The 12298-nt window shown below is 44.7% G+C and overlaps 1 protein-coding gene across 2 annotated transcripts in view; it reads right to left on the bottom strand.

Moving 5' to 3' along the window:
- Positions 1-718, bottom strand: part of Ano4 (anoctamin 4) — a 395425-nt gene extending 394707 nt beyond the window's left edge. Inside the window, exon 1 of one of the 2 annotated variants that reach the window (XM_037196832.1) lies at positions 240-718. In XM_037196832.1, the coding sequence (XP_037052727.1) occupies positions 240-360 (121 nt within the window). In that variant the 5' untranslated portion in view covers positions 361-718. The remainder of the gene's footprint in view (positions 1-239) is intronic. The other variant, XM_028880306.2, reaches the window with a different exon arrangement.
- Positions 719-12298: the final 11580 nt, after the last annotated feature.

The raw sequence follows: 12298 nt of genomic DNA, 5'->3' as shown, positions 1-12298 counted from the left end.
TTTCTGGACTCCCGAGGCTCCCAAATGTGAGCCTTTTGGGGTCCCCGGATTCTACTGGCAGGTACCCTCCTCCTGGCTCCCAAGCATCCTCCGGGTGATGCGGATGTGGGTTCCTGAGCCCAAGGGTTCGGCTCCCTCCCTGGCAGCCCCCACAGACCATAACCGAACCCCGAAGTTTCCCGGGGTGCCGGTTCGGCTCCCACGCCCCGCCGGCCCGCCCGCCCGCCCACCAGCCGTACCGTAGGCGGTGAGGGAGGCCATCCTGGCTCGGGTCCGGCGCAGGCTGGCCAGCGCATCGGCGAGAGCGGCCGCCTGAGCGCCGCGCCCCTGGACGGCGAGCCCCCGGCCCGGCGAGTGCATGCGCTCGGCTCCCACGGCGCGGGGCCGGGCTCCGGAGCATGCCCAGTCAGCCCGCCACGCTCCGGAGAGGTGCGGCGTACGGGAGCCTCGGCCGGGGTTCGGCGGCGAGGGCGTGGGCAGCGGGCGAGCTCCGGGGGGCTCCGCGGGGATGCAACCGGGGCGGTGCAGAGAGGTGGGCGGCGGCCGGAGGGACCCGGCTGGGTGCGAGCCAAACGGTGCCCCCCTACCCTGACCCCGGGCGAACCGGGGATGGTCCAGGTGATGAGGGCTAAGCCCGGGAGTCCCGGGAGGATCCGCAACCTCCCTGACTAAGCCTCTGGCTCTTCCCAGGCGAGATCCACCGGAGAAGAGCGCGCGCCCCGGACGCAGGGGGTGGGTCCGACGGTCTGTGACTCTCAGGCACCATGCCCAGCCCAGGGGACGGGCTTAGAAAGGGTTGGCCTGGTCTCTGAGGCCAAAGCCCAGGGGAGGGTGGCAACCTTGACTGGAGGACTTTTGGTGGAGGCGTGGAGCGCCAAGTCGGTAATTCGGACCACAGCCGTTCAGACCCATCGCAGCACATTATACTATCACCTTTAGTGGGACGTTGGAAGTTGTGAGCAGCCTTCTGTCTCACTCTCACTACTGTGGCCCTGCCTCCTGGTGGAGCTGGAACACAGTTTGCTGAATGACTGAATGGTGTGCCTCTTGGCAAACCCACCCATCCTGTTTTGAGAACACTGGTTTGGAAATCACCTGTCTAGGAAATGGAGAGTGGATGAAAAGAGAACTGAGCAGCTGTGGGCAGCGGATCACGAGGAAAGGAAAGGTGACGCGATGGCCCTGGGGTCGGGTGCACTGGAGGCTTTGGAGTTCCCAACTGTACAGTCTTGCGGACACGATGATCACATCCTTGACATTGTGGCGCCAGGTTGATGGTGATGGCAATCCCAGCTTTAAACGAACCGGCGCCTAATGAATTTGGATAGAAGAGACGCCATCAAGGCTAGTCTTCCGTGTTTGGGACTAATCCACCTCTTTGGGCAACACACAAGGAGGAGAAATTTGACAGGGCAAGACCTGGAGGCTTTTTAGGAGGTTTGGCAGCGTGCACCCCAGCTTTCAGCCTGACTTTGCCTAACCCAGCTTTCCAAATTGCACTTCCCTTTGGCCTAGTAGCCTAGAGCAGCGAGGTACAGCAGGTAACCAGTGAGCCAGGCTCTAGGAAACATCAGTGCTCATGCTTCCTCCTTTTGGGAGAAAGGAGGCCAAGACCAGAGAAGTGCCAGGCTAGCGCCAGCTTTATTCAGCATCAGTCAGCTACCTTCCAGCTGGGTGAGCCTTCTCCAGCCACCCTCTCAGAGCCCCATTGCACTATCTGCTGAGTTAATACTCCCATATCCACCGCACAGGACTGTCACAGAGATTGGCTGGACTCTGGAGAGTGTCATCTCTGCCTCTACTCCCTGTCCAAGGCTGCTTCTCCATCCGGGTCTCTTCACCTTGGCTCTGCTTAGCTCTACTTAAGGCTGAACTTGAGCCCGTGGTCATCCATCTAGTCTTCAACGGGTCGATGTGGGGGCTCCTGACTGGAAGTGCCCCCCAAGCCTCCACTTTGGCCCCAGAAGCCTCTATTGCAGCTCACCCCACCCATTCCCCACCCAGCACTCCTCAGCATCCCTGGCTGAGTGTCCTCTCTCCTGGTGATCCCCCAGAAACCTGAAGCTGCCTCTGCCTCCCGTGGGTGTTCCCAAGGCCACGCAGTGTGGGCTGTAACCTCTACTCCTTTCTCCTGCTGCTGCTGTTCCAGCTCGTTGTGAGGAAAGACAATGATAATGAGTTACAAATTGCACGTTAATTCTTCTTGGCAGCTCCTTCTAATTAGCAAGAACTAATAGACGGTGTCTAATTAACTAACACTTCTCTTAGGGCTACTCTGCCCAGGCAAGTCCTTCAGATACTCAGACCCTTTGGCAGAATGGAGGTCGTGAACTCTGTGCCTCCTTTTGAGGAATTGATGGCAAAAACCTACTTCATTCTTTGGGAGGTTGGTATTGAGCCTGTCCCTTGTTCTCGGGTCTGCCGTGACTGAGACCTTGAAGCAGCCTACCTGGGTGCCTGGGTGCAGCAGGAGGGGGGCTCTGCAGCTGCCTCCCACTCTTGGGGAACAAGGCAGATGAAGAGTTGTGATGCCATCATGAAACAGTGGCAGAATCCCCCTGGGGTAGCAAGTGGCTCTCTCTGCAGGATTCACACAGGACTTCACCGAGGCAGTGACATTTGAAAGATGAGTTCAGGATTTGTAAGTTGCCAATAACACGTCTTCGAGATAAGCCTATCCGTCAAACTTTATATTTTATTCATTTGCCCTGTTTTCAGGGATAAAATACAAGCTACCGTAACCTTGATGAAAGCTATGCTCTAAATCTTTTCCAGAAAAGTGTTCTTTTTGTTGTTGTTTTGTTTTGTTTTTGCCCATGATGGATTAAAGGAAACTATTCCCCTCTTTATCCTATTTTATAAACGACATGCCGGTTTCTTTCTGAGGACAAACACTCGTCTCTCGTCAGATTCTGTCGAAATGATGTTAACATTTTACATTCAGAATAATCTGGATGGAGTTCAAGTTCATCTCTTTATTTTATGTTCATATTTATGAACAACATCATCACATACCTCCAACCCTGTATGGAAAATTAAAAACTGCCATAAAAAGCCATTTTCCATGCCCTAGAAACTGTTTTTTTAAAAAAAAAAAAAAAAAACTACCTTTCTAATCCACAGTGGGCACTACGAAATCAAGAGTCCTATGCAGCAAATATTTACTCTGAAGTTTGCCCATTAAATGGTCTCCTGAAACAGGAAGGGACATGTGTATTGTTCAGAACAGGGCAGGAGGGGATGTGGGAAGCTTGACCGAATTCTCTAAGCAGGGAACTACACACCAACAGGATTGGGGGTCTTATTTTTCTTAATTTCACTCACAGTGCTTTGCACAGAACTCTGGGCAATAGAACACAGCAAGTGTTTATCACTGACTCCCAGAAGGCAGAGTCACGAGAGATTTAGAATTGACCACAGGGTCTGAGTCAGCCTAAGCACATACTGTAAATGAACCACTTATTAGTTTCCTTGGGTGGAAACTCAACCGCTGGCTCCTGTTTTTTCTGTACAATGGCTCTGACAGTAATGACTTCTGTACAGATGAGTGGTACATACTCATCATGCCGGTGTCCTGAAGGCCGATGTAGCCAAACTGAGACATATAGGGAGACACTCCTTGTATCACCTTTAACCAAAAAGAAGTTCTCAGTGGCTGACAATGCCATTACTACCACTCCAGGATCTTCTGGAAGAACCCAGAGACTGCCAACCAATTAGTCTTTCCTTTCCATTCCTGTCACTGTGGAACGATATTCAGAATATGAACTAACTAACCACTGTGCCCACCGGACACCACAAATCAAACAGGGTATTGATTTGTCAAGCTTAACCCTTTAGGTGCTAGCATGTGGGAACGTTTAGGAGATCCAAGTTGCCCAGTGTTATTTTTATGTAGATCTAAAGCTTATCTTCAAAAATAAGAGAAATGTATTGACAAAAACAGAGATTTTTAACGGAATGTGTGCAGTTCCCTTGCGCAACAGCCCATGTTTTTGGATCATTAGGGCCACTGTTCTCTGGGATGATCCCTGAGCTCTGAGTAACAGCATGTAACTTTAGCGGACCTCACTCGTTGTATAATGAGGTCCTCGCTCTGCTCCCTCTGTGTTAGATGACAAATGAGTTGTAGCTCCTCCTCCAGTTCCCAATATCACTGCGCTCCCTGAGGTCATTACTCCTGTCAAAGCGGTGTGGGTTGCTCTCTCTCATCAAGTGTCACTTGAGATTAGAACAGTATTATATTTGCCCTGAGATTCAAAGCACGTGCCATCACTGTATATGTCTGTACCAATCTATCTTGGATGCTGGACCAAGTAATCATTAGAAACCAATAAATGCATGTAGATATCTAGATAATTTGAAATTTTCCTTTTTTTACTTTTCTTTAGGATTTAAATTTTCCAGAAAGAACATAGTCTGAAAATATCACAAATCATTTTTCTTTATGCTATCTCTTACTATATTTATGTATGTGTACATACATAAATGTATATATGAACATATGTGTACATGAACAATTAAAGATAAAGAGGCCATGAATTTGTGGTGTAACAGATCAGGGTATGGGAGATGTTGGAGGGAAGAAAGAGAAGGAGGAAAGGATGAAATGATATTCTAATTTAAAAAGAGTATCGCTAATCTTTAAAAAAGATATTCACTATGACTATAAAATGTCATACTAAACGTATCAATGAAGGTGAGAATTATATAAGTAATACAGATATATAGTACTTGTCAAACTTGACCCTTAAGAAATACATAATCAATTTTAAGTAGTGTCTGAGATGTAAATAAGGTACAAACTACATATTTCAATTGTCATCAAAGGTTGAAAAATGTCAACATTTGAGAAAAAGTTCAACTTCCACAGTTTCACCCAGCTTTGAAGATAGGTAATTTCTGCAGAATCAGGGTCCAAAAGTTCACATTGCAGGCATCTTCCAAAGAGGCTCCTGAGGCATGGCCTATTTTATATTGCACACCTCAGGACTACAGGATCTATTTATATTCTGCTTAAGCTCCTGATGTCGTTTGACTATTTTTTAAATACTTTGTGAATTTAGAGACAACAAGTTCCAGTAAATTTCAACTGCCCCTCAAACAGATTCCAGCACTTTCTCCTAAATATGATTCATTGCTTCAGAGAAACTAGGCAATTTCGTAAGAATATGAATCTGTTAATCTGTTGCATTCTATAATTATGTAGTTGCAGGTAAATCACATTGCCGAGACATTGTTACAAAAACAAATTCTCTACCACTAAAATAAGATGTCTAAGTTTGAACCCCCAAAATACTGTGGCTGTTTAATTAGAGAGAGCAGTGTGAACATCTCACTGGCATTTGCTGTGATGTATTTGACCTCTAGCATGGTTACTTGACACGGACCACACCCATTGCTCCTCTCTTTCCTCCTGTGATGGAAAAGACACAAATACCAGTTACATCTCTACCTTTGCCTCTGACGGGAAACAGGACCAACCGCCTTCACAATATACTTTCTTGGCTATTTTAGTGATCGAAACCTAGTTATATCCATCATACAAAGGTTCTCAAGTGAAATTCTTAATTCCCCAGCTTCCTTTGCAGCTATATAGAGACCACCTGGCAGAGTCAAAAGATTTAAATGTGGGGTCTGCTTACAATGATGGCTGCCTATGTTCTGTTTTCTCCATTCCTTTTCCCTCCTTTGTGCCAATTTGAGGATGAGAATTAGAACCTTCAGGGTCACTTGGGGCCAGTATAAGAAAGATCCAAAGAATCTCAGGACTATAAATGTGGGCATCATCGAGCTGATAAACCAATACCAGCAAACGTCTGCTTCCTGGTTTCATTTCATTTGATGTGAGGAAAACAAACTGTCTGGATAAGCCACTGAAGTTATGTATTTTGTTATCATCAACTCACAGCTGCCCTAATGTTACCCCGCCTCGCTCGGTCTCTCATGTAGTCAGGTAGAGAGGAAAACCTTCCTCTGATCCCTAATGGAAATCAAGAACTGGATTGCTAACACATTAATTAGAACAGCTGTGCCTGCACCTGTCTACTAATGAGCTGCCCCACAAGAATTTTCGCCACCAACTGTAAAATCAGCACTTCAATAAATAATTATTTATATTATTCTGAAACTGCCCTGCACCCAAAATTCAAGGGCCCAAATATGCCTAAAATAATCGTCTTTTTGAGATGAGTTCTGTGGGTGCTGGGTTTCCTCGATTCTTCGCATTGCTGTTCTAACACTAGCCTGAGCGGTAAGGACAAACTGGCTGTCAAGGGATATCACACATGGATAAAAATGCTTTGGGACAGATTATTCCAGATGATTAAGTGAAAGCACAGTTGGTTTTGAAGGTCTAAACTCAGAGGAGTAGCACTGTATTGAGCACAAGATGCAGTTTCTTCAAAGAAGGATGAGCTATATTATATAGTTTAGGAGGAATATTGCCTCCCTTTCTGATAAAGGTGGAGTCAGGGATTATGAAATAGACCATAAATTTTTGTTTTAGAAGTGAAAATTAATATACAAGATGAAGCCACAGCCAGGTGCAGTGGTGTGATCTCAGCACTTAGGTGGTTGAGACAGGAGGATCACAATGTTAAGGAGCAGCCAGGGCTAGTGAGGTCCTGTTAGAAAGAGAAGAGAAAGGATGGAACAAAGGATGCCGATGATGCTGATGATGCTGATGTACTCTCACTGCATACTTGCTCTGTGCTGGGGAAAATATTTTATATTCGTCTGTCTTACTCCACTTCTACAACAGTTATTATTAGCAGCTGCAGTACATAGTTGTAGGAACAGATATGCAGAGGGACAACACAACCTGCCTGCGTTTACTCAGCAAGAAGTAAGAGTGAAGCCTGCCTGATGCCAGAGAGTCTGTGATCTCAACACAGCCCGTAGTCATGTCCGCCTACTGTCATCCAGTATTTTCAAGCATGATGATCTCTCTAGCAAACACTCTTTTAAAATTCACTGATTGAAAACATACTGAAAAAAATGTATTGTCTGTTCACCCATGCTCTTAAATGATTACGCACTGTATTTATCATCCTTATCCATTTAGAAAGTTGCAGTTATGTGCGGGTGAGATCCAGGATCCAAAGACCACTTCTTGGATAGGGGCACCCTTTGAAATATTTCCTTGCTCTCCCCATGGTGGAAGTTGTATAGATTCTGGTCCCCTAAGTAGCAGATGCCGTGACTGGACTCGATCTGCAGGTGCACTGGGGGAAATTTCTGTGAAGGATGAATGGGCTAGGGCTAGGGAGGAGCTGGGAGAGACTTCAGATCATCAAATTGATTCAAAACCTGGAGAAAGGAGGGAAGGGACTGGGTAGGAAGAATCTAAAATGGGAGTGCAGTCTTGAGGGAGTGCTGGACAGTTGGTGAGTCCCTGAACCAAATCTGTCCATTGGAGAAATTCCTTTTGAAGCAGCTGGTGACCACGCTAGCTCAGTCATTGGCCATGAGTTGTCCACCAGCCATCCATTTGTATAGCAGAAGGTGTTTTGAAGGAGATAGGGTGGCACATCTTTAAGGTAGTCCCAAATTAGGAATCCTGGATATGACCCAATAACTTCATTTTCAGAGAAGAAAACTATTAAACCTCCATAATTAAGAATAATTAAGATGTGAGGGCTCAAGCATTAGACTGAGTTAAATTCACCTTCACACTGAGGAACTTTGAGCACATTATTTAATTTCTCTTAGACTTCCCCTCCTGCTACAGTCTTATCTATCTCAGAAGACTTCTGTGAGCTTCAAAAGAGAAAATACGTAAAAATGCTCACCCCAGTACCTGGAACACACTAATCCCTCAAAAAATGGTGGGGATTATTCATTGCAATCTAACATTTTGCTATTAGTGACAGATTAACTAAAATCACTTTCTAGCACTCACTCCAAAGTTATCCAGCTCCCAGGGAACTATTCCTAAATGACACCCCCATGCTTGTAAAACTTTTCTACTGGTTAACAATATTGTCACTCTTAGAAATATTCCAGATCTGATGGCCTCTGTACTCAGGAGAGACCAATGCACCACAAACAAGTCATTAAAAGACTTCTAGAAAGACTTATTCAACAAATATTTAGAATCAAATCATTTAGTGCTCCAATATTAATTCAGTTAAGTTTTATGTCAGATAAAAATAAGACTCTGATATTTAAAAATCCAATCCAGAGTCTTAAAATATTTACTAACGTGGAAGGGAACAAATCAATGTTGCCCCGCCAAGGTCAGAAGGGAACCTGCATGTTCTTGAAGAGTCTCCAAGACTCCAGAAGCTCATTGTTGGCTTTCCAGAGAACATCCTGAAAGGCAAAAGGAAGAGCATGGTGGTAGCTAAAACCAGGAAGATTCTGGGGTGCTGTGTCATGGTGAGAAATGGGACTTTAATTAAAGACCCTGAGCTCTTGTGTCGAGGGAAGTCATGGGGTTTTTTGTTTGGTTGTTTGGTTGGTTGGTTGGTTGTTGTTTTCTTCCTTGGCTTACCAATGTCTCTTTTCTCTACCTTTTAAAAAAGTTATTTATTTGTTTGTTTGTTTTATATCCTGACCATAGCCTTCCCTCCCTCCTCTCCTCCCACTCCCCACCTCCCCTCTGCCTACTCCCTCGATCCATCCCTCCTCCATATTCACTCAGAAAGGAGCAGACTTCCCATGGGCATCAGCAAAGCATGGCATATCAACTTGCTCTAAGACCTAGTACCTCCCCCTATATTCAGACTGGGTAAGGCGATCCAGCATGAGGGATAGGTTCCCAACAGCCAGCCAATGACCAGGGACAGCCACTGTTCCCATTGCCAGGAGTCCCATAAATAGGCCAAGCTACACAACTGTCACATATATGCAGAGTGCCCAGGTTGGTCCCATGCAGGCTCCGAGGTTGTTGGTTCAGATTGTGAGTTCTCACGAGCCAGGAATGGCTCCTACAGTCACTCCTCTTTCTCCTCGGTAGGACTCCTCCAGCTTGGTCCAGTGTTTGGCCGTGGGTCTCTGACTCTGCCTCCATCAGTCACTGGATGAAGGCTCTCTGATGACATTCAGGGTAGTCACCAATCCAGTCACAGAGATAGCCATTTCGGGCTTCTATCCACTGCTGCCCGGTGGCTTAGCTGGGGCCATCCTTGTAGACTCCTGGGAGTTTCCCTTGCATCAAGCTTCTATCCAACCATCTTTCCAAACATCTCTCTCAGCACTTTCTCCTTCCACCCCAACCCCCAACCCCCACCAACTCAAACCCTCAAGTTCCCATGCCCACCTGTCCCCAGCCCACCCGGGAGATCTCCTCTATTTCCCCTTCCAGGGAGATCCACACCCCACCCCCAGCCCTCCTTCTTATGTAGCCTCCCTGGGGCTGTGGATTGTAGCCTGGTTATCCTTTACTTTACAGTTAATATCCACTTATGAGTGAGTATGTACCATGTTTGTCTTTCTGGGTTTGAATTACCTCACTCAGGATGATTTTTTTGTCTAGTTCCATCCATTTGCCTGTGAATTTCCTGATGTCATTGTTTTTTACTGCTGAGTAATGCTCCATTGTGTAAATGTACCATATTTTCTTTATCCATTCTTTGGTTGAGGGGCATCTAGGTTGTTTCCAGGTTCTGGCTATTATGAATGAAGCTGCTATGAATGTAGTGGAGCAAGTGTCCTAGTGGTAAGAAAGAACATCCTTTGGCTGTATGCTCAAGAGTGGTATTGTTGAGTCTTGAGGTAGATTGATTCGCAATTTCCTGAGAAACTAATTTCCAAAGTGGCTGTACAAGTTTGCACTCCCATCGGCAATGGAGGAGCATTCTCCTTGTTCCACATCCTCTCCAGCATAAGGGGCCACATGTGTTTTTATGTTTAGGTATGTCCCTTGTATCCATGATCTCTCCAAGACTTTTATCATGAAGGATTGTTGGATTTTGTCAAACGTTTTGTTTCAACATCAGATGATGATGTGGTTTTTTTTTCCTTTCAGTTTGTTTATATGGTTGATTGCATTGACAGATTTTTGTGTGTTGAACCATCCCTGCATCTCTGGGATGAAGCCTACTTGATCATGGTGGATGATCTTTTTGATGTGTTCTTGGATTCCATTTGCGAGTATTTTATTGAGTATTTTTGCATAAATGTTCATGAAGGAAATAGGTTTATAATTCTCTTTCTTTATTGAGTCTTTTGTGTGGTTTGGGTATCAGGGTGACTATGGCCTCATAGAAAGAATTTGGCAATGTTCCTTCTGTTTCTATTTTGTGGAATAATTTGAGGAGTATTGATATTAGGTCTTCTTTGAAAGTTCGGTGGAATTCTGCACCAAAAATATCTGGCCCTGGGCTTATTTTTCAGTTGGGAGAATTTTAATGACTGATTCTATTTATTTAGGGGTTATAAGTCTATTTAAGCCGGGCGTTGGTGGCGCACGCCTTTAATCCCAGCACTCGGGAGGCAGAGCCAGGCGGATCTCTGTGAGTTCGAGGCCAGCCTGGGCTACCAAGTGAGCTCCAGGAAAGGCGCAAAGCTACACAGAGAAACCCTGTCTCGAAAAACCAAAAAAAAAAAAAAAGTCTATTTAAATTGATTATCTGATCTTGATTTAATTTTGGTGTGTGGTTATCTATCAAGAAATTTGTCCATTTCTTTTAGATTTTCCAATTTTGTGGAGTACAGGTGTTTGCCCTATTGATTCTTTGGATTTCCTCAGTATCTGTTATTATATCCCCCTTTTCCTTTCTGATTTTGTTATTGGATATTCTCTCTTTACCTTTTAGTTAGTTTGGATAAGGGTTTGTCTATCTTATTGATTTTTTCCAAAAAAACACAACTTTTTGTTTCATTCATTCTTTGTATTATTTTGTTTATTTCTGTTTTATTGAGTTCAGCCCTCAGTTTGATTATTTACTGCAGTCTACTCTTCTTGGGTGTATTTGCTTCCTTTTGCTCTAGAGCTTTCTGGTGTGCTGTTAAGTCACTAGTGTGAGATTTCTCCAAATTCTTTACGCAGGCGCTTAGTGTTGCTATGAACTTTCCTCTTAGTACAACTTACATTGTGTCGCATAAGTTTGGGTATGTTATGCATTCATTTTCATTGCTTCTAGGAATTCTTTCTATTTCTTCCTTGACCCAGGGGTAATTCAGTTAAGAGTTGTTCAGTTCTATGAGTTTTTCGGCTTTCTGTAGTCTCTGTTGTTGTTGAAATCCAGCTTTAATCCATGGTGATCTGGTAATTTAATTTTTTTTATATCTGTTAAGACTTGCTTTGTGACTGAGAATATGGTCAATTTTGGAGAAGGTTCCATGAGTGCTGAGAAGGAGATATATTATTTTGTGTTTAGGTGAAATGTTCTGTAGATGTCTGTTAGGTCCATTTGTGTCATATCCGTAAGTTCCATTATTTCTACATTTAGTTTCTGTCTGGTGAGAGTGGGGTGTTGAAAACTCCCACTATTAATGTGTGGGGTTGATGTATGATTTAAGCTTTAGTAATGCTTCTTATGCAAATGTAGGCACCCTTGTATTTGGGGCACAGATGTTCAGAATCTTGGTGGATTTTTCCTCTGATAAGTATATAATGTCCTTCTCCATCTCTTTTGTTTCATTTTGGTTTAAAGATATTAGGATAGCTACACCAGCTTTCTTCTTGGGTCCATTCACTTGGAAAATCTTTTTCTAACCCTTTACTCTGAGGTAATATCTGTCTTTGATGTTGAGGTGTGTTTCCTGTATGCAGCAGAAGGATGGATCCTGTTTTCCTATCTATTCTGTTAACCTGTGTCTTTTTTAATTAACTTTTATTGATTCTTTGTGGTTTTTCACCTCATGCATCCCCATCTTGTCCATCTCCCCTCCCACCCTGCCACTGCATCTGCCCTTGCAATGCCCCCCAAAGCAAAACAAAACTTAAAAGAAAAAGACAAAAAACAAACCAAACAAACAAAGCATAACGAGAGAGAGAGAGAGAGAGAGAGAGAGAGAGAGAGAGAGAGAGAGAGAGAGATATGAAGGAAGGAAGGAAGGAAGGAAGGAAGGAAGGAAGGAAGGAAGGAAGGAAGGAAGGAAAGGAGGAAAGAAAAAAAAAATCTCATCGTGGACGCTGTGGTGTGGACTGGTAAGCCACGCACACACTTCACCCTTCAGTCCTTTCATCTGCATTTACAAGTGTTCATTGCCATGAGTCATCAGTGTGGTTCCCGGCCTCTGTCCTCTGTCACACCAGCTCTCACCGGGCTCCCCCTGGACTTCCCGCCATTGTCCTCTGTCGTGGAAATCCTGCGGTTTTGGATCTGTAGGCTTTTCCCCTTCTTGT

This window comes from Peromyscus leucopus, chromosome 18 (assembly GCF_004664715.2).
Source record: "Peromyscus leucopus breed LL Stock chromosome 18, UCI_PerLeu_2.1, whole genome shotgun sequence".
NCBI classification, from domain to species: Eukaryota; Metazoa; Chordata; class Mammalia; order Rodentia; family Cricetidae; genus Peromyscus; species Peromyscus leucopus.
The sequence above is the reverse complement of the archived record's forward strand: the minus strand, read 5'-3'. Positions and strand labels throughout refer to the sequence as shown.